The 23,364-nt window shown below is 41.4% G+C and overlaps 1 protein-coding gene across 2 annotated transcripts in view; it reads right to left on the reverse strand.

Moving 5' to 3' along the window:
• The window catches only part of CCNJL (cyclin J like), a 50,347-nt gene extending 27,267 nt beyond the window's left edge, over window positions 1-23,080 (reverse strand). The window contains exons 1-2 of one of the 2 annotated variants that reach the window (XM_072630883.1): window positions 23,007-23,080; window positions 21,951-22,064 (exon numbers count right to left, since the gene is read on the reverse strand). In XM_072630883.1, the coding sequence (XP_072486984.1) occupies window positions 21,951-22,013 (63 nt within the window). In that variant the 5' untranslated portion in view covers window positions 22,014-22,064; window positions 23,007-23,080. Of the gene's footprint in view, window positions 1-21,950; window positions 22,065-22,437; window positions 22,583-23,006 lie in introns of those variants that run through there. The other variant, XM_072630884.1, reaches the window with a different exon arrangement.
• Between the last annotated feature and the right edge of the window lie 284 nt (window positions 23,081-23,364).

Genomic DNA, 23,364 nt, shown 5'->3' on the forward strand with positions numbered 1-23,364 from the left:
CACGCATACAAGGACACATGCACACACGAAGGACAAACACACCCTCTACTGCAGTGGCACCCTATTACTTCTAGGATCAATTATAAATTCCTATATTTTGTACTGGAAACCCTTTATAACTTTCCAGTCTTATATTCATGCACTCTTTGAACCAACACTGGAAAAAGAAATAGAAAACCACTCCAGTATCTTTGCCAAGAAAACCCCAAATGAGGTCATGAAAAGTCAGACACAACAAGAAATGAATAAACAAAAATGGCCTCCTGTTTCCTAAGTCTGCAGTCAATCAACAAGCATTTCTTAAGAACCTATGTGTCTGTGTACCTAGGTGCTGTGCTAGATGATGGGGATACAAGGACCAAAACTGAAATAATGTCATTTCCAAGTGAATTTGGAATCCTCAGTCTCTTTTAAAACTCAGCCCAAGCACCACCTACATGAACATGAAGCCTTCTAGTGACTAGTTCCCTCCCCCCTCCCAATTACCTTGTATAAATGTCCTTGTCTTCTTCAACAGAAGGTAGGCTTAAAGGCAGAAACATTTTCCATTGTCTTTGAATCCCCAGCATCTACCAAAATGTCTTGGCATATAGCAGATGTTTAATAAATTTTTATTGATTGAACTCCCCATTACTAGAGGTCCTTAGTGAAAACTAAATGTCTTGGAGGAGATTCCTGTGTGGCCTGGCCTTGATGACTCCTGAGGTCTTTTCTGTAATTCATGTGTACAATGGGTTTTTCATGTGTACAATGAGGGCATGAATTAGATCAGTGGTTCTCCAAGTATCATCCTCAGATTCCTAAGATAGGAGGGGTTGGGGGTGGAGTCCCTTTCAGGGAATCCTCAAGGACAAAACTATTTTCATAATGTATTTGCCAATTAAAATACTTCTTCCTTTTCCAACCATACTTTTTTGTGAAGCTAAAATTCCTTAAAATACTTCAACTAAAATAACATATCACAACACCAGAAGACATTAAAAAGATTTGCAAAAATATGTTAAAACAATACCATTAATGCCAATATTGTTATTTTTTATTAAAAATATATTGTTAGCATATAATTGGTTTATTATTATTAAATCAATAAATATTTAAAAATATTATTAGTTTTAATTTTGAATTTGGCAAATATTAACAGATATAACCCACACAAATAAAATGCCTTGTGGTATCCTCAACAATTTTTTAAGAGCATAAAGGGATCCTGAGACTATAAAACTTGAGAACCCCTGCACCAGATAATCCTTTTTGAGCTTTAAAATTCTGTAATAAGCAGTTATTGTACAAGACCCAATGGAAATCTATCCTTTAAAAATTAAAATATTCTTTGTTGAATAACCTTATAGTGACCACTGGAAGCCTAAAAGTTCCCTATGCTGGGCCAAACTCCATATCGTTTGTCACTTCCATTTCTCATATTTCAATTACACTGGTCTCCTTCAGCTTTTCTTTTCCTGCTTCCCATAACCAAAGTACCTCTAGATACCTCACAGGTTAGCAGCCATAATTGGATAAATTGTTCATTTTCCTCATGAACTACAGAAGCTTTCAGATTTTGAAAGAAGATAAGCTTTTTACATGAACGACATTCATTTTGGATGGAAGCATTTGTAGTGCAGAGATCTGAGTGTAAAAACAAGAAGAACTGAACTATCTTTGCTTGCCCTCAGCTTACTCACTGTAAAAGAAGAGAGTTCCCTTACACCTCTAAACTACGATCCTACCATAATAACCCTATACAAGGAATCAGTATTTTTGAGGCTCAAGAGTACTCATTCATTGGTGGAAAGTGGGGCCCACTGTGGCAGGCCTTTCTTTGAAAAAAACAAAACTCATCCACTTCCATCCTAAAACTTCTTTCTTATCCAGAGAATTACCTTAAGTGCCTGCATGGCAGCTGAAAACAAGTGAATTCTAATTGACATAAAAGTTCTGTTCCAGGCTCTAAAATGAACGAGGGCATGTAGGTGTGTGAGCTGTGCTGTCTCTACATGTTTTAGTATTATGGCAAGGCTGGGATGCCTCACATTCCCCTCTTCTCTTACAGTCAAGTTTCCCTCCATTTTTAGCTCTAAACACTCTGATGCAATCAACACTAAGTACAGGGGCCTAAGAAAGGGCCAATCAATATACTGTCCTAGTGCTTTCATCAACATCTTTGGGACTTCCCAGTTGTTATCACCCTTCCCCCCCCCCCCCCCCCCTCTTTCCATTAGATTCCCCACTGGAATGTAATCAAGGGCAGGGAATAACATTTGGATCTTCAAATATATCCCCAAAACACAGTGCTTTGTGCTTAGTAAATGCTTAATGAATATTTTTTCGTTCACTGACTCATTCCTCCAGTCCTCAGACAAAAGAACCCTCCCTTCTCACCTTGTTTTTTCTTTTAGATAAACTGTGAAATTGGAGGTGAGACAAATATGTTATGTAGATGCCAAATGCCAGAACACAGTGTAAAATGGAAAGATCATAAGATTTGGTATCAGAGGAGTGGCCTCTGCCACTTTCTATCTGTGTGACCTTGAGTAAGTCACAAACTCCATAGGCCTCAGTTCCCTTCAACTATAAAATGAAGGGGTTGAACCGGATGGCCTCTCAGATTCCTGTTAGCTCTCAATCTGTGACCTTTAGGTCAGGAAGCTATTTATGAACAGATGGGGAAAAGAAAAGAAAAAGAAAGAAAAGTGAGTAACAAGGAGACATCAGGTAAATTAGAACATTCAAGATATATGCAGAGTAGATGGTAAGTGAGTAATCTCAGAGGAGGTCACTAGCAGTTGGAGAAGCTCACAAAGGCCTCCTGCAGAAGGCAAGATTTGAGCTGAATCCTGAAGAAAACCAGGGCCACTAAGTGAAGGTGAGAGAGCAGGTCATTCCAATCATGGGGAGTAGCCACAGGTGCCAAGACTGTGCCAGGTGTGAGGAGCATCAAGAAGGACAATAAAGCTGGAGCATGGCATGCATGGAGAAGTACAAGTGTTAGAAGGATGGAAAAGCAGGAAGGGAGTGAGTTGTGAAGGGCTTAAGATGCTGGAACAGAGGAGTTTTTGATCTAATCCCAGAGTGAGTAGTAACTAGTTACTGAGCAGGAGGGGGGTGTGGTCCCACCTGAGTTTTAGGAGATCATATTGGCAGCTTTGTGGAGTAGGCAGAGAGACTTGTGGCAAGGGGACCAAGCAGATGGCTATGGTCTTAGTCCAAGTAGATAAGGATGTGAACTAGGATGGTGGCTGTGAAGGGAGAGAAAGGTACACAGGAGAAACGTTGTGAAAAAGAGAGAGCCGGAAGAGAACAAAGAAAAATAACAAGTTTCCTTTTGGATATATTGATTTTGACATGCCTATGGGTCATCCAGTTCAAGACGTTCACTAGACAAATAGTGCAGGGCTGTGAAGAGAATTCTTCTTGAAACAACCAAACAAGGGGGGTAATACAGGTACTATTAAATCCATTTAATAGGAGAGTTTACTAATAAGTCCAATTAATAGGTAGAGTGACTTGCCCAAGGTCACACAGCTGGCATCAGAAGTGACTTAAACTTAGGTCCTAGTTCCCAAGTCCAAGGTTCTCTTTATTACACCATCCCAGAAGTGACAAACTCTCTGTTCATGTAACTGGGAAACATTTAAAGAAAATAAATAAAAATACACTGCCTAAGTCAGTATGTCTCCACAGGGATTTGTATTTGAGTTTGACATCATTGAGCTAAATCCCTCTAAGGTTACAAATGAAGCAAGACTCACACAAGAGAGGGGACCTGGCTGAAGGGCCACTGCTCATTGGTGAGAGTGAAGATTTGAACCCAGATCGTAGGATCACAGGTCCAAAGCTAGAAGTCATCTTTAGAGGTCATCTGAACCAATCCCTTAACTTCTACAAGTAGCCTTTTTGGATCCAAAGTAGTGACCTATCTTGTATTTAATTTGTATTCACTTCTCATTCTTATATCTAACACACACACACACACACACACACACACACACACACACACACACACACCCTCCCTTTTAGAAAGTAAGCTCCCTGAGAATAGATTTACTTTGAGTAAATCCTCATTGATTATATATATCCCCAGCACCAAGCACATAGGTGCTTAATAAATGCTTGTTAAACAATTAGTTTACAGATAAGTAAACTGAGGTCTAGGGAAGTGAAATGATTTACTCAAGATGGTACTGTCAGTGATCAGATTTCTTCATTCCTTACTCTGGTCATATCCTCCCCAGACAACCCAACCAATTGGCTGTCCAACTATCCCTATCCCCATTCCCATCCCCATCCCCATTCCCTCCCACCCCCAATGGTGACTGCTTCTCTCCCACTAGACCACAATTTCAGGAAGGTCCCAGACATGGAAGTATAGTCTTCACTTTCCCCTCTTCTGTAACTATGAACCCCTATGGTTTCATTAACCATTTCTGTAACTTTGTGAACCCAAATTCCCCTCTTCCTGGCCTCTGCTCCTCTGTGCGTGTTGTCTTCCCAATAAAAATGTAAGTTTTTGTATTTGTATCTCCAAAGCTGAGCACTATTTTTGGCACATGGTAAGAAGCACTTGATAAATATTTCTTCATCCCCAGGCCTTGACTCAGGAGTCAGGGTTTATCAAACCCTCCTGCTGGGGGAGAAGTGGGTTCTTGCCAGCTCTGAATTTAAGTACTAAGCTTCCCCACCCCCCCCTTTCACAACTTTAAAAATGTCTTTTCCTTGCTTTCAAATGAGAAGTTACAAGGTTGAAATTAGGTCAACACTTTAGAAAAGTACTATGGGATATGTTCTCGCTGTCATCATTTGACAGAGGGCCTCAGCACAATAAAGAAATTCAATAAAACAATACTTATCTGCTGGGTAGCTCTGTGGCATCCTCACTAGAATCCTTGGCTCATAGTCTAATAATATAACGATTAATGTCTTTGCTTAAAGATTTACCAAGAAGCACCCGATAATTAAGAATCGTTTTGTATCCAGACTAATCCACATAAGAACCTCTACACAGACACTGTACACTATCTGAGGGTTCCAGGCCCCTTTACATTGTAAACTCCTGGAGCATGTCTGTTTTTGTATCACCAGCATTTAGTTAAGTGCCTGATACATTTGCTGTTGTTCAGTCATGTCTGACTCTTCTTGATCCTGTAAGTACACCAATATTGTCCAAAGGGTTTTCCTGACAAAGATACTGGAGTAGTTTGTCATTTCCTTCCCCAGTGGATTAAGGCAAACAAGTTAAGTGATTTACCCAGAGTCACACAGCTTGTATATCTCTAAGCTGGATTTGAACTCAGGTCTTCTTGACTCCAGGACCAGCACTCCATCCACTGAGCCATCCTGTTGCCTCTGCCTGACACACAGCAGGTACTTAATAAATGTGTTTATACTGATTGACTAGGAGGGCCAAAAAGCTATATTTGAAAGGCCGATGCCCATGAGATCACAACAGTGCCTGGAATGTTGATTTTCACAGTTCTGCCTCATCAATTCCCTTTTCCTAGGAGTGGAGGATTGGCTCTATTATTGAAGGGTTAATCAGGTTAGACAGCAACACTAATAATGTATTTTTCTTTCTTAACCTTTGGACAGATGTTTCAAAGAATGAAAAGTATTGTTCCAAATCCCCTTACATTTCATATAACATTTTAAAATTAGTTTACAAAATGCTTTCCCCAACATGAGTTCATTTGATCCTCACAATCCTAACAACTGAGCAAGAGCAGCAAGTGTATTCACAGATAAGAAAATGAAGCACAAAGGTGCTGTGAGTTGTTTATGGTCAAATTCAGTTCAACCACTCCACACCAAGCTCTGTGCTTGGTACTAGGAATTCAAGACAAACAAACAAAAAAATGAAAACAGTTCTGCTCTTTAAGGAATTTACTGGACAGACCAGGGCCTAGGACCCCTAAACGTCTGACTCCTACTCTAGTATGTCTGCTCCCAACCCTGCAGACTCTTCAAGAGGGCCTAGCTAAACAAACATCCAAGAAGACCCAGGATTCTTTGCACTTTGGAATGAACATGGGACACAGTGGATGGTATACTGGAATTGCAGCATTCCTGGTTATTCCAATGATTCTACTAGAGCTACATGAAGTGCTAAAGTTATGTATCAAAATTGTTAACCTTGAGCCTACCCTCACACTAAAGATTACCTCTCTCATGTTCATCCTTTGGCCTTCATTATGAATACTTCTTCCAAAAAGAGACACAGCATATAGAGCATTGGAGTCGGGAAAACCTATGTTCACAATGACTAACTGTAAACACAGGCAAGTCCCTTCACCTCTCAGGCAGTCAATACACGTTTATCAAGTGCCCACCATGTACCAGGCACTATGCTAAACTCTGGGGATACATAAAAGAAGCAAAAGATAGACTCTGCCCCTCAAGAAGTTCACAATCTGCTCTCTCAATTTGTTTCCTCATTTGTTAAATGAGGATGATAAATGCCTACAGTCCCTACAAATCACACTGTGAGACTTAAGATAAAGGAGGTTAAGGTGCTTTGCAAAAGGTAAAGGTCTGTATAGAATGCAAGCTCCTATCATCATAAAAAAGTTCTAAAATTCCCATGCAGCTCCCAACTTTGTGTCACATTTGACATTTGCACAAGAGCTAGAAATAAAAGTAGCAAGAAGAAAGAGCATGTGCAACAGTGACCAACAAAATGTGGAAACTTTCAGATTAAAGGTAAGAAAAACTGACTTGTCATCATTAGAACAGCTTGTGGTGCACTGTGTACCCACTCTCCCATCTCCGCTTGCATCACCCAGCATGACATTTCCATAAAGCAACAGTGGGGGAAGACTGGGTTCTCAGTAAAGAGTTATCTCTGCCAGGGCACTATTTCCACACTACAGAGCATGTTTAGAAAAAAAAAAATTCAACACCAAATAAAGCAAGCACATACAAAGATCAGAAAAGGAGGACTGCAAATGAAACCACAGCTCATTTGCTTATTTTTAAAGTCCATAATAATTTCAACCTGTGGCTTTCAACACTGTCCTTTGGGCTTAGGTCTTGTCCTAATATTTAAAAAAAAAAAAAAAAGATGTCTTGATGACTCCTCTTTTCTTTTTCTACACTATCCCTATGTCTCTCAGTGCCTTTAAAAAAAAAAAAGAAAAAAGAAGAAATGGTCAGGACAACTTTGAGAAGGTGTTTCCAGGAGTCTCAAGAGCAGTGACCTGAGAGTCAGACTTGGGTTTGATTTTTCACCACCACCTGCTACCTATGTTGGGGGGACAAGTCACTTCCTCTCTTCTGTTTATTTCTCCATTGGTGAAAGAGATAAGAAGTTGTTGGGCTTTTTTTATAGTGTTAAGAAGATTAAAAAAAAAAATCAAGTATTTTAAAACCACCTTTTGAGTACCATATACAGGAAATATAACCCCCCAACCCCTAAAAGTGAAATAATACTTGCCCTCAAGGGGCTGATTTTTTTATAATGTAAAAATTCAAAAGGACTTTGTAGACTAGTATCACAGAATCCATGAGATTATTGGTCTCATATTACCCTTCATTTATTAGATACTTAAGGTAATTCAATTCTGTTATTACTGTTGTTTATCCTTGGTTTTCAAAGAGAATCAGTGACATCAAGGGAGTGATATCTGGACTTACTCAAGAATTGTATTTAAGTGAGGCAGAGCTGCACAAAGTTGTCAGCCTCATTCTTTCATGCAGTCATTCAGGATGCACTGGATGACCTTGGAGTCTTTGATGTCTAACCAAGCTCTGAGCCCTCCACAGTACCAGTTTCATGATCATTGCAACAAATTGTTCTCATCTACCCATTATGCCAAGGAAAATCTTCTCATTCTTGGGGTTGACACCCCCTAACTCACCAACAGGTTTGAGGCCTGTCGGTTACCCCATCTGCTGGGACGGTTTACCAGCGTGTGGCTGCTGCATAGGCTACAGCTTCTTTGGAGCCACAGGTGAGAACTGAATACCACGGAATACACCAAATGTGGATGAGCAGCCCTGAAAAGGGCTCAGCAATCCCTCACACCAGAGGTGCCTGCCCCCTTGAACACACCCCAAATGCCCCTAATTCAATCCTACAGACACATTAAAGTACTTCTTCCCTCTCAATCCCACCCGTTCTCCTCCCCTCTGGTGCTGATAGAGAGGGTAGAAGCTCAATGTAACTCTACTCTCATATAACCAATGACCTCTGAGAAACTGCTAACAAGTTGTGTGAAAACTCAAGGGCCTCTAAGCCCATGACCTAGAGCTTCCCCAGCACTGTGTTCTAACTAACTGTAAATGACCCAAACCATAGGAAATATAAGCAACAAGTCCTCTGTTTACTCTTTTTCAGGAAGTGTCTTTGTACTTCCTTGCATTAGAAACCTAATGTTTGGAACTAGGACAAGTTATGCTATTAAATCTTCTTCTTCTGGATGTTCTCTCAGAGGCAAAAATTAAGTACATTTCCAGACCCCAGGGAAACTGTCCCTAAAGGCAGACTTAGTAGAAAAAGCCTTGAATTTGGGGTCTGGGAACTTGTCCTAACCCTCAATTCTGCCTAGCTATGTGACTTTGGGTAAGTCATGTAGTTCCTCAGGCTGTTTCTTCACCCATAAAATGAGGTTATTTATACTACCCACTTCACAGGGTTGCTGTAAGGGTAGTATTTTGTAAGCTATATAAAAAAAAAGTCACCAAGGTCCAGAAATCTCTTTATGGTAAATAATAAAAGGACACTGAAAACAAATGCTGGACTTGAAATCAAGGGAGACATGGATTTGAATTCTGCCATTGGCTTAATGGGAGTCTGTTTCCCATCTGCAAAATGTGAATAAAACTGATAGTATTTAACAGTACAGGATTATTGTGAGAATCTAACAAGTGGTTTGTAAACCTTTAAAACATTATGTAAATGTTAGGTATAATTGTAACCATTTTGATGTCTTAAGTTTGTATCTAAACCTTTACTGAAAGAAGACCTTTTCTCTTCTCAGACATCTTATGACTAATGTCAGAATTCATGTAGATCTTTACTCTTGTCAGAATTCCTTCTATATTATTCTAAAATTAAAATTTTTGTTTTATTATTAAACACTGACAATTTTTCAATAATAAGAAACATGAACACTTCAGTATAACAAAGAACAGAAAATGAAAAAAACTGACCACCTGTGAATTTTATGGTTTTACCTTCTGCATTTTCATAGAACAACTTATATTCTACTATGAGGCATATTTACATCGATCCCAATGATTACGTTGTAGGTATTGTCTCTTCATTTAGGGCAGAGGAGTTCTTAATCTGGGGTCCATGAATTTAAAAAAAATATATTTTTATAACTGTTTCTCAATATAATTAGCTTCCTGTGTAATGCTATGCTTGTTGTTTTACGAATTAAAAATCTTTATTCTAAGAAGGGTCTGGGTCCATAGGCTTTACCCAACAGTCAAAGGGTTCCCAACACCGAAACCCCCTGAACTAAAAGGGTGGAGGCCACCAGAGGCCCAAGTCTTCTGCTGCTTCTTTGTGGCCTCTGGAGCCCCTTAGTACAGTGTTATATCCACAGGGAGTTTAAAAGTTTGCTAATATGAACCTTCCTCAACATCCTCACTTAACAGACATGGAAAATAAGGCATGGAAAAGCTGGGAGAATTGTCAGAGGTCAAGGTGATAGAATCTAACGTGTCACATTAGATCCCAGGGATCTTGACTCATAGCATAAGAAACAAAGGAGTGCCCAGAGCCCTAGCAGGAGAATGTCAGCATCATCTTTATCTTTATAATAAGAGATGTATATGGCACCTACTACATGCCAAGCACTGAGCTAAGTGCTTTACAACTATTATCTCATTTGATCTTCATGACAACCCTGGAAAGTAGGTGCTATTATGATCCCCATTTTACAGAGGAAGAAACTGAGGCAAACAGAAGTTAAGTGACTTGTCCAGGCTCACACAGCTTGGAAATATCTTAGGCTGGGTTTGAACTCTGGTCTTCCTAACTCCAGGCCTAGGTGCTATCCAGTGTGCCCAGTTGTAGGAAAGAGCATAGGCAGCAATGCAGCTGCAGCAGAAACAGACATTTTCAGACCAGGTCTTTTGGGAAGAAGGGGCAGGAAGGGTTGCTGGACCAAGGAGAGGGCAAGGCAGAGAAATAAAGACAATGTGGAGAAACAAACCTGGACCTTGCCCTGTACTACACTGAGTTTTATGGACGTGTAAGTGCAGGAAAAAAGGAGCCCATTCTGTATCAAGGACTCTTCCCAAGAGTCTGAGGCTCCTGGAGAGTTGGGGCTCTGAAGATGCAGAGATGGTTTTACTTTCCTCAACAGGCCCAAATGCTTTTTAGAGGGGGGGAAGGGGGTGGGAAGGGGGTGGGCTCCACCCCAAGGTATGTAGAGGCTGAGTGGAGAAAGGGGACTTATACTGAGCGTGCAGGGGTGAGTGCTGTGAGTCTGTCATACTTTATGTTCTGTTCTTACATAAAGCCATCTTCATTCTTTGTATTTTTAACCTGACTGCTTGCATAGGAACTTTATATTGGAGACATATAGCTTGGCCAAATTCCAATTTTCTCAAGAGAAATTCTGGTTGGGGTGCCCTAATCAAAGAATTATTATTGAGAGGCCTCCAAGACTGACCCCAGTTCACATAAGCCTACAGCCTTCCATTCTGGAGCTAGGGCTACAATTTTATCAAGTGTCACATTTTGCTTGAGTCTTTGCGTTATTGTCCCAAGTCAAATGTTTTTTAGAACTTCCATAAATAGTGCATATTGAAGGAAAAATAATTATTATATCAAGTCATGTGCTTTTCTCCCAAGTTTTAGCCCTATCTTCCACAGACTGTAAATATATGCACACAATTTCTTCTCCATCTTTGTACCAGCTCCCTCTTTGTTTCCCTCCCTCTCGTCCCCCCCCAAAAAACCCAGTGGGCAGATAGTAGATATTCAATAAGTATTTGTTGAAATGACCTAAATTCAGACCATCCAGAGGACTGGGTGGCCCTGTCCGCTGACAAGAATGTGAAAAATCTGGAGTAATATAGTGTTGTAGAGAACACTTCCTGTGACCTACCCACCTGCACGGATGGCAGATCTGGAGGACAGCTTACATTTGACTTTGAAGGATTCAGTTACAAAATAAACCATATAATTACTCAAGGGGGGCTGGGAAAAAAAAGATACTGACCTTTGCTGGTATGAAAAGACATAAATTATAGCTAAGAGATGAATAAAGGGCAGAGTTTGTTTTCTAATTCATGACTGACAGAACTTCAAACCACCCACCCAGCCTTCCCCTACAAAGACCCAGTGAATCTATCTCACTGTGAGGAAAAAAAATCAAACAGTTAAATGGTTTAGAAGTATCTTTCAAATACGTAGAATTTTTCTTCCTACTCTTTTTCTATGTGGGAACAGCATGCTCATTCAGGATAGTAAGGGCCTACCCTTACTTAGGGTAATTTACAAAGTTAGGGCAGCTAGGTGACACAGTGGATAGAGTACTGGGTCTGGAGTCAGGAAGACTCATTTTCCTGAGTTCAAATCTAGCCTCAGACACTTAATAGCTGTGTGACTCTGGGCAAGTCACTTAACCCTATTTGTCCCAGTTTCCTCATTGGCAAAATAAGCTAGAGAAGGAAATGGAAATCTACTCCAGTCTCTTTCCCAAGAAAACCCCAAATGGGGGTCACAAAGAGTTAGACACAACTGAAAACAAATGAACAAATTTACAAAGTTATCAAAGGTGATAAATCAAGTATTTTACAAACCTTAAAGCACTAAATAAATGCTAGCTTCTATTATATCACAAAGAATATATTTTTTAAGAGACTGGATCTCTGCTCTTCAAAGTGGAGTATAGTGGCTGCTCACAGGCCAGTCCCACTATTGATCTGCATGGGACCTCTGACCTTCCCTTAAAAAGTCTTGTTCTCATAGTCACTTCCTCCCCCCTTTCAATGCCAGACTTAGGGACGCTCAGCTCGGCTAATTCAGACTTAAAACTCCTGAATTCAAGTGATTCTCCAGACTCAGCTTTCTCAGTAGCTTTGTTACTAAACCTTCACGAGTGGTGGCCAAAGTACCAAATAGATTGATTGTCTTGATCTTCCCATTCACAGAGGTCAGGACGATGATGCCTACTGTTCTCTCGGTGACTAACTGAGACTATTACAGGTGAGTATTTGCTTTTAAAATGGACTCATTTGCAAAATTCTCAATGCCTGAGATATAATGCCCTTGGAACAGCTATTCCACAATCAATTATTTGACATCATCACATAAACTGACAAGCCTGTGTTCAAAGCACTAAAGAAAAAATACTCTTCACTTACTACTCCCAGGTTAAGGCCAGCAGTATGGCCATCCAGACTTTCACTGAGTAAAATCCTAACTTGGTTGAAGTTGGGGTCTTCAGAAGGGATGGAAAGTAAAGAACAACAAACATATGGAAAGGCAGTTCAGGGACCTTCTGCATCAGTCATCTAAGACAGGCCTACGCCAGGAGGACTCTAGGCAAATTCAAGTTAGTGAAAGGGAAAAGATTAAAAGAAAAAATTAAAACAAAACTTCTGACTAGGCATCCAGGAACCCAGGTTCTAATCCTGGCTCTGCCAGATAACTTGTTGTGTAACCTCAATTTTTTCTAGCTGTGCAAAGCAAAACTGACCAATACCTGAAGTATCAGAATCCTCCCACTGGTGAGAAAGGGACTCATGAGTTCCACTCCATAAGACTACCTTTGCACTTCGGGTAAGATGAGACCAGAGTCCCCTTATGGAGCAGAACTCATTGGGTTAGAAGCTCCCAGGAGGCAGGGTCCTGTTTTTGGAATGTTATCACCTCACTGGTTTATAGAAGCCCAGGGGAAAGCACTGCCCAGCAGCATGAAGACAGAATTCTGACAAGACCAGAAGATTATCTGAAAACCTTTCTAAAGCTAAAAGTGTCTTAAAAGTCTTAGTTTTCTTAAATCACTAGGCAAAGGATTCTTAAACATTCTTTCCAGAAAAGTGGTCATTTCCTAATCAGAGGGTCAGATAAAACTCAAGTCTATCCACCAGCCTATTCATTAACTACTAAAAGGCTTAGGCAAAGAAACCAAAGTCACCTATGGAAGCCAGTATTTAGTTTTATTTTCCAAAGTGTGTGTGTCTTTCCCTTAGAGCCACTTACTTAAGATCCTTAAATTGTACTTTGGTCCTGACCATTGCATCTGCTCCTCCTCTAATAAGTAATTTTCTAATTACACCCACCTGCTGAGAGCAATATCTGATAAGGGGAAAACCACATCCTTCTGGCAGCCTAACAGATATTCACTGAGCCCTGTGTGACAAATTGCAAGCTTTTATTCCCAGGTTACTCAAGGCTAACCTGTCATCCACTGTCAGGCCTTGTGGCTCAAGTCCTTTCTTTAGAGACCACCTGCTGCTAAAGGCCTAAGCAAGACAAAACCAGCATTGAGCATTCCTAGGAAGTTTCTTTCCAGTCTTTCCCTCAGAGACTAGCCAATCAATCTAGAGAGGACAGATATAGCATTTAAACTAGTCCTAACCTACTTTGGGCCATAATGACCTTGTCATTCTTTGAATGCCTTTAAAATTGAAGCTTTAAGTGCTTAAACAGTTTCTTGGAACTGCTAAATGCTAACTGTTCCTGGGAGTTCTGTTCTTAACTAACTCACAAAATGACCTAACATGGATAACTTCAAAGGTCATCCAGTTCCAAGCCACTAAATCTTATGGATATATAAACTGAGCCTCAGAGAGAGTAACTTGTCCAAGGCTACAGAGGTACTGAGAAGCACAGCCAGAGTTCAAGTTCAGATTCCCTGATGGCAAATCAAACCTTCTTTCTACCACCCTGCTCCACACATTCATGAAACATCTAGATTTCTTATCTACAGACTGAGGGGGACAGGTTGGATGACCTCTGATTGTCTCTTCAACCTCTAGATCCTATGAAATACTACACATGAAATGCTACACATAATAAGTCTTTATAGACATAAGTGTTTGCCCTTAAGGAGTTCATAGCCTAACTGGGAGTTGGGTATTAGAATTAGAAGAGAATGAAGGAAGCTGAAAGTTGGGTGAAGTACTGAGAAATCTGAGGAAGGAGGGATTTTTCATTTGGGGATAAGATGGAGCCTGAAGAAAGTGAGGGATTGACTTCAGAAAGAGAGGGTTGAGGAGGGGGGAGTTAATCCAAACATGGTGGTCAGGGGACATAAGTAAAGCCACAGGGACAGGAGGTGGTGGCATGATTAGGATGGAAAGCAGTCCAATTAGTCAGGAATTTAGGAACAGAAAGGGGTAAAAGCTAGATAGGTAAGCTGGAGGCAGAATGCAAAACAAGGTCCTTAACCTTTTTTACGTCATGGACCCTCTTGGCAATCTGGTGATGTCTATGAACCCATTCTCAGAAGGTTTTTAAATGCGTAAGATGACAAAGGAAACAGATTGCATTGAAATACAATTATCAAAATGAAAAAAAAAAAACTCAACGGATTACATAAAGACTCACTATCTAACAAAAATGTCTGGGAAAACTAGACAGTAATATGAAAGAAATTAGATTTTGACCAATATCTCATACTTTATATACCAAGAAAAACGCCAAATGGATCTATGACCTAGATAAGGTCACATCATAAGCAAATTAGAGGAATAAGGAAGAAATTAGCTTTTAGATTTATGAAGAGGGGAAGAGTTTATGAACAAACAAGGAATAGAGAAACACAGAAGACAAAACAGACAAGTTTGATTACATAAAATTAAAAAAGGGTTTTGTACAAACACAACTGAGAAGGAAAACGTAACTGGGAAGAAGAAACTACATCGAGATTCTCTCATAAAGATCTCAATTCTAAGATAAACAGGAACTGATTCAAATTTATAACAATAAGACCCTTTAGCCTAACTGATAAGTAATCAAAGGATATGAACAGGCTGTTCTCAAGGAAAGAAACCAAGATATTTATAGGCATATGAAAAAATGCTCCAAATCATTAAGAATTAGAGAAATGAAAACCAAAGCAACTCTGGGGTTCTACCTTGCACCAGTCAGAATGGCAAAGCTGACCAAAAATGTGAATGACAAATTTACTTTGAGCGCATTGATGCACTGCTAATGGATCTGTGAACTAGTCCAGATACTCTGGAAAGCAATTTGGAATCTGCCCTAAAAGTTAATAAACTGTGTATGTCCTCTGACCTATTAATACCTCTAGTAGGTAGTACTCCCAGAGAGATCAAGGAAACAACAAAAGGCAGCATGACATACAAAAATATTTATAACATCTCTTTCAATAGTGGCAAAGAACTGAGGGTGCCCATGAATTGAAGAATGGCTGAACAATATGAATATAATGGAATGCTATTCTGCTATAAGGAAAGTGGCCATTCCTGAGAGAACTGGGAAAATCTGTATAAAATAATGCTAAGTGACATGAGCAGAACCAGAATAATTTATACTGTAACATCAATAATATAAAAACTTAACAATTTTGAAAGGCTTAAAACTCTTGTGAACACTATGATCAACAACCGTGATTCCAGAGGACTGAGGAAAAACACTGTGCACCTCATCAGTCAAGATTTATTAAGCACCTACTATGTATCAGGCAGAGAAATGATGGATTAATATTATGCAAACTGAGAAACATTATTTTTAGATGTGGCCAAGGTGCGAATTTATTTTGCTTGGCTATGTTTATATGATAGAAGAATTCTTTCTTTTTCAGTGATTGGAGAGTAGTTTAAAAAGTGCTTGATAATTGGGTAGGAAATTGCTTGAAAAAATAATTATTTGAAAAAATAGTTAATAGACCTCAGGTCAAGAACCCCATAAGAGGTCTAGAATTTAAATTTTATTCAAAACACAAAGGACAACCACCAAAGGCTTCTGAACAATAACATTCATAAAAATCACCTTTAAGCTATCAAATGTGCTTTCTTCACAAGAACCCAACGAGACAGACAATTCAAGTACTATTTCCATTTTACAAGTAAGAACACTGAGATTAAAAACTCATGATTTCATGTAGTAGCCAGAGGCAGGATTTTGAACATGGGTTTTCTAACTGAAGTCCTGCACTCTATCCATTCTATCAATTCACTCTAACCAGCAATTACTACATGCTAGGTGATGGGGATAAAAAGCTAAAACAGGAAAATAGTTGCTGTCCTTGGGGATCATACTTACATTCTACTTGGAGGCACGCAATATTTACACAGACGGTTATTTCTAATGCCTTTAACAAAGTGCCTGGAATATAGTAGGTGTTATATAAATGCTAGTTATTATATGCAAGTTAATTGGAGAAGGAAAAGAACCCTCACTCCCAGGGGGAATCAGAACATAGTAGGCATTATATAATTGCTATCAATTACTATCATTGTTATTATTAACAAGTTCACTTGAGAAGAGGAAGAACCTTCACTCCCAGGAGGAATCATAATATAGGTGCTATATAAATTCTAGCTATTACTATTATTATCATGTGCAAATTAATTTGAAAAGGAGAAGAACCCTCATTCTCAGGAGGAAATCAGAAAAAATTTCATGTCCTTAGGACAAACTGAGCTGAGCTCAGAAGAAAGCTAAGAATTCTGAAAAGCAAAAAATCAGGGAGGGAGCGTTCTGTAGGGATGGTGGGGGACTGTCTGGAGGTCAAAGATGTAATACCTTTAGGTGAATCATAAAGCAAGCCAGTTCGGATGGTACAGAGTGACTGAAGGGAAGCATGTGCAGTAAGTCTAGAAAGGTCAGCTGAAGTCACACTAGAAAGGCTTCAGTGCCTGAGGAGTTGGTACAGTCCCCTCTGGCTATAACAATTGTTTTGAAAACTTGAATGAGGAAACATTTTGAGCACCATGCTAAATTTCTGAGCTTACTTAAAAGAAATTTCTTCTGCAAGAAACAGGGGAAACACAGAAAACTGAGATCTTTTCTATGTCCAAGATAAAGTGCCATGTTTATGTTATATCTTCTGATGCAGCAAGAGATATGGACAGAGGAGGGGTGGTGTGTCTCACCCTGCCACGCCCAACTTGTGAGAGATTTTGCCAGCCTGGACTGAGGGAATTCTCTATCATTTCAGTCTTCATGAGTTCATACAGGTCTTCTCATATTTCTCTGAATTACTCCTAGTCATCATTTCACTTCTTAAGGCCTAACAATAATTATTCATAGGCCACAATTTATTCAGCCATTCCACTGTACTTACTTTGCTTCCAGAATTCTGGCTCCCACAAAGGATGCTATGAATATTCTTTAAATATATGGGTACACATTAACAGTGAGCTAAAAAGGGAGTAGAGCTAAAAAGAGTAAAGACTTTAGTGCCTTTTCTTACAGAATTCCAAACTGTTTTCCAGAATGGTGTTACCAGTTTATAATTCAATCAAGTGTGGAAGTACCCTTGTTTTCTCCATAGTCCCTCCAAAACTGACCTTTGTTGTCTGTTAGCTTTATAAGTTCTAAGGAGTTTGAGGGAGTTCACAGCCTTTCGTATAATTATCGATTGTATTAATTTCTCCTTTTGAGAATTGTTGGTTCACAGACCATTAAAGACTGACTGAGCATTAGAGAATAGCTTTTAGTGTATTTTAAATGTCTATTTCACTGTAAGGAAGGAAATGACACAGTTAGACTTCTATGTTAGGAAGAGTATTTTGACAGCTGGGGAGACTGGAGGGAGGGGAGAACAGCAGAAGTAGAAGCCAAAGAGAGTTCTAATGCACTAGTCCAAGTGAGAAGGACTGGAACGAAGATGTTGGCGAATGCTCCACAGCTAATAGTGTGTGGAGGGAAGGACACAGACATGAGCGATGCTGTTTAGACAGATTTTATAACTAGATATGGAGGGGGTAAGGGAGAGTGAAGAGTCTAAGATGACTCCAAGGTCTCAAATGGGGGGGAGGATTGGAAAGGTTGGGACGCCTCTAACAGAGATAGAGAAGTTTGGTGGAGGGGTGGATTTAGGAGAAAGGAATAAGCATTTATGTGGTGCTAGGTACTGTGCTAAGTGCTTTACAAAATGAACCCTTTTGGAACATTCTAAGCATGAGGAACTTGGAGAAATCCAGGTGATATCCAGCAGGCAGGGTGATGCCTGACAGGAAGGCTGGGTATATAGAATTGGTAGTTATCTGAAGAAAGATTATCTCTGGCCCATGAAATCTGAAAAGATTTTAAAAAAAGAATCTTTTTTTCCCCTTCTTTGCAGAGTGAGGGACCAAGGAAGTTAAGCACTAATTATAAGATTAGGCTTTTTTAATATATTGGGTTAGTTCTATAGATCTTTTTTTCTTTCTTCTCTTTTATTCTTTCTTGTAAAATATGGCTACCTGGGAGAGAAGGATATAATGTGTGGGTGATATAAAAGCCACACCTATCAACAGAAATCTAGAGACAGGAGGACAAAGCCTTGGAAGATCTCCATAGTTGGGTGGTAGGACATACATGATGATTCAGTCAAGAACACTGAAAATCAGAGAGGCCAGGAAGAAAACCAAGAGAGAGTAGCAGTGCAGAAGGCACGGTGGGAGAAAAGAGTATCCAGAAGTAGGGGAATAGCTAAGTAATAAAAGTTTTAGTGGGGTCCAGAAGGATGAGAACTAAGAAAAGGTCATTAGATTTACTAAATAGTTTATTGCTAATATTAGTGAAGTGGAGAAGTTTCAGAAGCGAACTCAATTTCTGAAGATGAAAAAGTGGAGGCACCAAGTACAGATAACTTTTCCTGGAAGTTTGCCCAGGAAGGAATAAAAGATATAGGCTGACAGACTGAGGGGTGACAGCATTAAGGGGAGTTAAGGATGGGGGAGCCAGTGAATAAGGAGAAAGAGAATGGATGATGAAAGAGGTGGGCTTGGGAGAAGGAGGGAAAACAATGAGTTATTTTGTACTTATGAATTCGGAGGGTCTACAGGAGATGTTTACCCACTGATATCAGAGTGGAACATTAGGAAAATGACTCAGGCAGTGGTATGAAGGAAGAGACTGAAAAGGGGATCCACTACAAGCAGGATGATCAGTTAACAGGCAATTAAGATCATCTAGGTAAGGTGATAGGAGGGACTAAAGGACAGTGGTTACAGTGGGAATGGAGAGGAGGGACTGGATAAAAATATGTGGAGGCAGAAACATCATTAATTTGGCAATGGATAGGACATGTGGGATGAGGGGTTGAGAAGAGTCAAAGCTAATTCAAGGTTAAATTGAACAGCCCTGGTGTGACTAGAAAGGCATCCTGACCTTGCAGAAAATCCTCATTTTAATTCTCCCCCTTACACAGCAACACTTGGCAGAATCAACTGAAACTGTGAGAAAGTACTTATAGATTTGAACTCCCAAGTTTTCCAGGCACCTCCTTCCTCATCACAATTTCTTATCCATACTCAGTGGAACGGGACATTCCACCCATCCCAGAGCACTGAGCTGGAAGAAGCTCTGAGGTCCCAGCTCTCCCAAGCGCAGAGCTCAGATGTCAGACTTTGAAGCCTGTTCCTAATCACAGTCAAGTTAATGAGGCCAGAGACGGATCCAACAGAAGAAGGAATTTGAGTGTTTAAAGCATGTGACTACCAGGCCAAGGTGAAGTACCGCCCTATTAGTCTGAACAGGAAGGAGGGTCAGGGAATCTGAAAAGGGTCTCCCAGAATGAAAGGAAAGAAAGAATGTTTCCGATTACAGTGGTAAGTCAACTCCCCATTATCCAAGCTGATGAGAGGCTGACTAGCTTAGATGGTTAGACCTAGTTCTACTGAGGCCAAGGTCACAGGACTAATTCTTGTGTGGGCTACTTTGCTTTACTCTTCCATGTGGAAGAGCTCTGGTGTGACTATTTATGAAGGCAAATCAACCTTGTTTGCAGAAAATCTTTATTCTAATTCTCCCCTTCATAGAGCAGTACTGAGCTAATTCAACTTAAACGTCTCTCTTCAAAAGGGCAAGGGTTAATGCATCTGTTCCCCTAATATTGCAAAATGTGCTACTGTTCACCTGAATTACAGCATTAAGTATTATTATACTTGAGTATTATGTTAAGCATTATTACTTAAAACAGTAGCTTAGATAATTCTTCCCCATTAGATTACAAACTGTGAAGGCAGGAACTGTATCTTTTACTCTTTCTTGTAAGGGATGGCTACCTGAGAGAGAAGGATACAATGCGTGGGTGATATAAAAGCCAAATCTATCAATAGGAATTTAGAGACAGGAGGACAAAGCCTTGGAAGATTTTTATATCCCTAAAATTTGGTATACATAGCCCTTGGCAGAGTATGCACTTAGTAAAAGTTGATTGTCACTTAATATCTTCAGATCTCAGTTTTCCTCAACTATAAGACTCAGTGAGGTACTAAACAGCTTCTATAACATTCCATAGAATGTGGCTTTTCCAAGAACAATGAGAGCTGGAAGATCAACAAAAACTCAAGACTGGGAAAGATTCAAAAACATAAACCCTTCAGAAGAGTGGGACATCCTCTGGCCCCTGGATTATCCTCACTTTTCTAGCCAAGGATCAATGAACCAATTCTTCCTTTGCCTTTTAGCTTCCCATGTGGGGAGTTGGATTAGAAGAATTCTAAATTCCCTTCTACCTCTAAATCTATGCTCCACCTAAGGATAGAGGGAACCATAGGGCCTATATCTGTGATTTCATTAATACAGGGTAACTCCTGAATAAGGAAATTCCCTCTACCAATGCACATTGGTACCTTCTCTGCCAACCCATAGTATATTACTGACTGAGGCACTGAGAGTGATGTGTAATGTAGAAGTGGAACTTGGACCCACTATTTCACAATACCTTTAGGCTTTTTTTAGTATTTTAACATCTGTTAAAAAGGTCTAAGGGAAAAGAACTTGCTGGCAATAAAGAAACTTAGGGATGTACTAATAACAGTGAAGTCAGTTTTATAGCTACATTCACCTGATATGCCAGGATGAGCTATCCATTCACTTTTTAACTCACAAAAGAAAATAGTTTTTTCTCTCTAAACAAGAGTTAAGCTATTGATACCAAATGAGTGTTCAAGAGAAAACACAACTAAGGTTGCAAAAAAAAAAATCCAAGACTTTCTACCACATAGGATTTGGACAAATATTTTTAACTGGTTTAAATAAAACTGCTCTTCAGGTAGAAGAAAATACTCAAGAGCTTCTGTCTCCATTCTCAAGTCAAATAAGTGAAATCTATCAGGCCCATTGGAAGTCAAAAGTAAGATTAGATCAGGAGACTATAAGTTCTATTTCCTGAGGAGGACACTGGTCTATGCCGTTAGAAAAAAAAATCCATTTTCCTTCACCAATTACTTAAACTCTAGGAAATGTGGGTACTAGCACTGACAGGTGCTTCTAGCCTATCTGTTCCATTTTAGTTTTCCAATGCCCATATGGAGAGGGGGTTGGAGGTGGATAAGAGAGGGTGGGATAGAGATCATATTTCATCTTGCTGAATGTTTGGTTACCTTTCCCCACCTGCTTCTCCCTTCTGCCACTAGCCTTGGCCACCGGGCTTTGTGTCTCCTTTACTAACAGCCTAGCTTTCTTTCCCCCAAGGCGTCTGCAGCCGTCAATTTAATTGGCTTGTGGGTTGGGTAGTCAGCCCCTGGATGCAGACTCACATCCCACGGAGATTAGTTGTTTTTTAGGACTTTTTTTGTTTTGTTTCCCCCCCCCCCTTTTTTTTTTTTGCTTTCGAAGGTCGCTAATTTATAAACTTCAAGAGTTATCCATATGCACAACGTTCTGGTTAAAATTTCACAACAGGCACTTGCAATAAATGAGCAGGACAGACCACCAATAAAAGAAAAGTCGGAGTTCAGAGTTCTCACCCGGCAGAGCTGAGCTCCAGGACTACCGTGGGAGGGCGAAAGGGAGAGCCAACCATCCAGTCACCCCCAAAAGAGCAGCTCGGTCAGCAAAGAAGGGAGAGGGGCGGCGAGAAACTGACCTTTTCTCTGAGCGTACAGTGGATATCCAGTGCCAGGTGTCCTTCCCACCACCGCTCATCCATCCTCGCTTCTCTGTGCTGGGGTGCGGGGCTGCCGGGGACCTCAGGGTGCACCTGGGCACAGAGAGGCAACTTTCACTGGGGCTGGGGGGTCACTCCCGAGCTCCCGCACCCGCCCTCAGGCCCCGGGGCAAAGGGGGCCGCGCACCAGCTGGGCTGCGAGCCCCTGGAATGCCGGGGAACCTTCCCCCGCCCCTGCCCCCATTTTGCTACGGGGCAACGCCCCCTCCCCTCTTACTCTCCACTCCAGGGCTCTGGTTTTCTTTCTTTTTTTACAAGTTATAAAGTGGGGAGAGGGCACGGCAAACTTGCCCGGCTCCGTTAGCCGAGCCCCGGACTGGCGCTCCGGCCAGCTGCTCTCCCCGCCCCCTCGGGCAGCCTTTGTCCTACTCCCACATCCTGCCCCGGGAGCCGAGGAGAAACTCACGCATCCCTGTCTGGGCTGCAGGCGCCGGGGGCTGCGGCCGCGGGCGGGCAGCCTCCCGCTCCGGCAGCCCAGCGCTAGAGCTGGCGCCGCGCGCCCCACGGCCGGCTCCGCTCCGCAGCCGCGCAGGGCTGGCTCCCACGCAGCCAGTGGCTGCTGCTAGCCCGAGCCCACTTTCGGCCGCGGAGCCCCAGCACGCACGGGTCCCGCCGCAGCTGACTCCCGGCCCCGGCAGCGGTCGCCGGGGGACCTCCTCCCTCCCTCACTGGGGGTGTTGGGGGCCGCCCCTCGCGCACGCGCCGCCGCTCCGGATCCCTGGGGGCTGATGGGGATTGTAGTCTTTCTTCCACCGAGCCTCCGGCTCCCTCCCTTCTCCCAGCCCCGCCCTCAAATTTTCTCTCTCTTTCTCTCTCCGCTTTGGGTTGGGGAGTCCTAAGTCTTAGGCGCTGTCCGGCCTTCTCCCATTCCTTCAAGCACCAAGCTTCCACCCTAAGCCCTGACCCTCAGGCCGTGGTCCCCTACCAATTCTGCATCCCACCCTGGGCATGGGAGGATGGCATAAACTTGCTAACCTTCTTTGGCTGGCGCCGTCGGTTCAGGGGAACCGTCCATCCAGGACTGCCTGAAATCCTTTCCTACTCCCCTTAGAGCAGGAGCGTGGGGGATGTTGGCTTGTACACACTGAAATAAAATAAATTCTGGATCAGTGACGCCCTATGGAGTTGCCCCTCTCCTTTTCTTTTGGGTCGGGACGTCGGATTTCCTCAGTGAGCAGTTACAGTACGCTTGGGGAAGCAAGCTTACCCAGGGTCGCTCAGCTGATTGGGAGGGGAGGCAGAACTTCATCCAGATATTACGGACTCCACCCCACCTCCAGGCCCTTCCCTGCCCCTCTACACAAGACCCCACCCCACGACGAGCGTCCTCCTG

Source organism: Notamacropus eugenii, chromosome 1, assembly GCF_028372415.1.
Source record: "Notamacropus eugenii isolate mMacEug1 chromosome 1, mMacEug1.pri_v2, whole genome shotgun sequence".
Lineage (NCBI taxonomy): Eukaryota > Metazoa > Chordata > Mammalia > Diprotodontia > Macropodidae > Notamacropus > Notamacropus eugenii.